This window comes from Saprolegnia parasitica, assembly GCF_000151545.1.
Source record: "Saprolegnia parasitica CBS 223.65 unplaced genomic scaffold supercont2.775, whole genome shotgun sequence".
NCBI classification, from domain to species: Eukaryota; Oomycota; class Saprolegniomycetes; order Saprolegniales; family Saprolegniaceae; genus Saprolegnia; species Saprolegnia parasitica.
In genome coordinates, this window is record NW_012157169.1 from 1 (window position 1) to 1,956 (window position 1,956).

Here is a 1,956-nt window from a genome sequence, read left to right on the forward strand (position 1 = left end):
CAAGGAACTGTGAGGAGATTAAAGTGAGCTTTTGACGTTATACCTTGGAAAGAGCAGCACACTCGTCCGTTCGTACGCGCAGACTCGAACATTCTTCTTCGGCCATCGTGAGGCGCTCGTTCCATTCGCTAGTGCTGTGCGCAGGTGCTTGGTCGTACAGAGGTTGCACGGAGCACTGCACGCATCCATTTTGCGCCCTTGGCGTGTTATCAGAGCTGACATCAGCTAGATTGAGAGTCGCGTGAGGCCCCGCACCCGTTTAGATTTCGCGTCCGTACCCTGCACAGCCACGGAGGTACTCATCTGTGCTAGAGGTCGCCGTTGTAGAGCAGCCCACTCGTGAAGTGCCAGAGCCCACACGCCGAGCTGCCGGTCCAGCGCCGTGCCCAACGGCAATGCTCCGTCCCAGGAATTGCTAAACGTCGTGGGACCCTCTGTGGTGATTGCGATAAAGGCGTCAAGGCGCTGAACCGCTGACGCTACCGCTTGCAGCATGTCGGTTTTCAACGCGTCGAGCTCGACCATACGCGCATAGAGCTTCGCCGCAAGGTCTGTCTCGTCGGCAACCACAGAGAGCTCCACAGTAGGCGTCTTCTTTTTGCTTGGCTCTGGCTCGTCATAGTCGCTCAGCGTAGAGCAATCAGAGATAGCACCATAATCTTCATCGTCGTATCGGGAAGTGCTCGTGTTGTTGTCATCGGCGTCGGACTCTTCGTCGCTGCTTAGCTCGAGAAAGTCGGGGGCAGATGAGACTGGGGCGAGCTTCGTCGTGTCGAAGCGCTGTCGACTCGGGAGCGCTGTTTGTCGAAGGCGTCTTGAAGATAGAAGCACCGCTTGCAGCTCAATCGCAGCGTCGTGGACCGCGCTGGCCATTTTCGAAGTTGCGCTTTATTTTTCGAATCGGATCTTTTCCAGCCGGCCAAGAAGTACTGGTAACTCTTGGCCGAACGAGACAAGGGCTCGGACGCGCGCCACCCTTCCCCTATTTTTCTTCCAAAATACACATAATGTTACTAAGTATAGGGCAGCAAATAGAGAACGCTATCTTGACGTCGTCTTCGGTGTTTGCCGCAATGCAGAGAAAGACGCGGTTGAACGCGTCCATCTACCATGCGACGCGCTCCGCAATCTACTGCACAGGATCGCCACTTTTACCGTTAGCGTGCCTGGCACCACCTTGCGGAAGCTCTAGGCTGAGAGTTCGGCAGAGAGCTCCTCGTGCTCCATGTCGTCGAGTTTCGCGGCGCTTCGTTTCTGCCGCTCGTTCATGTGCTTGTACACCCCTGGTGCGGCCTTCTTGCGAGCTTTTTGGTCGCATCTCATGCTCATTGTCGGAGTCCTCGGCCTCGTCTGTCGTCAAGGTCATGGTCAAGCCTACAGCCGCCGCGATGCAAACCATTGCTGAGCCCATCGCTGCTACAAAGGTACTTGTACCCTTACACCATTTACCCAACAGATCGAATCTGACACTTGAGAAGGTATCTCGGCCGCTTCTGTTTATGCACATGAGGTAGGACGAGAATCTTCGTCGTCACACAGTAGTTCTACACAATGCCTCGTGTAGTTGCCATGGCGGCTTCGTACTTCAGTGCGAGGATCAAGACGGTGACGGCTTAGGACTTGACACCGAGCGACAACCTGGCCGCTTGAGTCCACGCGACGAAGGACGTCAAGTACTTGGAGTCTTGTTCAGTCCCACACGGAAGCGTCGAATCTGTAAACGTGCCAGCGGCGCTGGCAAGTAGAACACAATGACACGAGCGCTGGCCCAGCGCTCGTGTCATTGCGTTCTACTTGGCTGCCACAAAGGTATACTGCGGGCACTGCAGGCGACAATCATATCGCCGACTTCTTGTTTGCGATTGTACTCTAGAGCGAGCTGCAAGGCGATTCTTTGAGAGATCCTCTTAGGCCATCTCTCGTTGCACGACAACGTTTATCCCACAAACTCAGCAT

General features: G+C 55.1%; 2 protein-coding genes across 2 annotated transcripts; both read right to left on the reverse strand.

Annotated features, from left to right (window-relative positions):
- Positions 1 to 308: 308 nt before the first annotated feature.
- On the reverse strand, positions 309 to 873 carry SPRG_17786 (hypothetical protein; the record flags this gene model as incomplete). Its single annotated transcript, XM_012357183.1, has 4 exons — positions 309 to 398; positions 484 to 608; positions 654 to 780; positions 832 to 873. 4 exons carry the CDS (start codon positions 871 to 873, stop codon positions 309 to 311), a joined length of 384 nt encoding a protein of 127 aa, XP_012212573.1.
- Positions 874 to 1,188: 315 nt separating this feature from the next.
- Positions 1,189 to 1,350, reverse strand: SPRG_17787 (hypothetical protein; the record flags this gene model as incomplete). Its single annotated transcript, XM_012357184.1, has 1 exon — positions 1,189 to 1,350. A coding segment is annotated over one exon (162 nt), but the record flags the coding sequence as incomplete, so codon positions are not given.
- Positions 1,351 to 1,956: the final 606 nt, after the last annotated feature.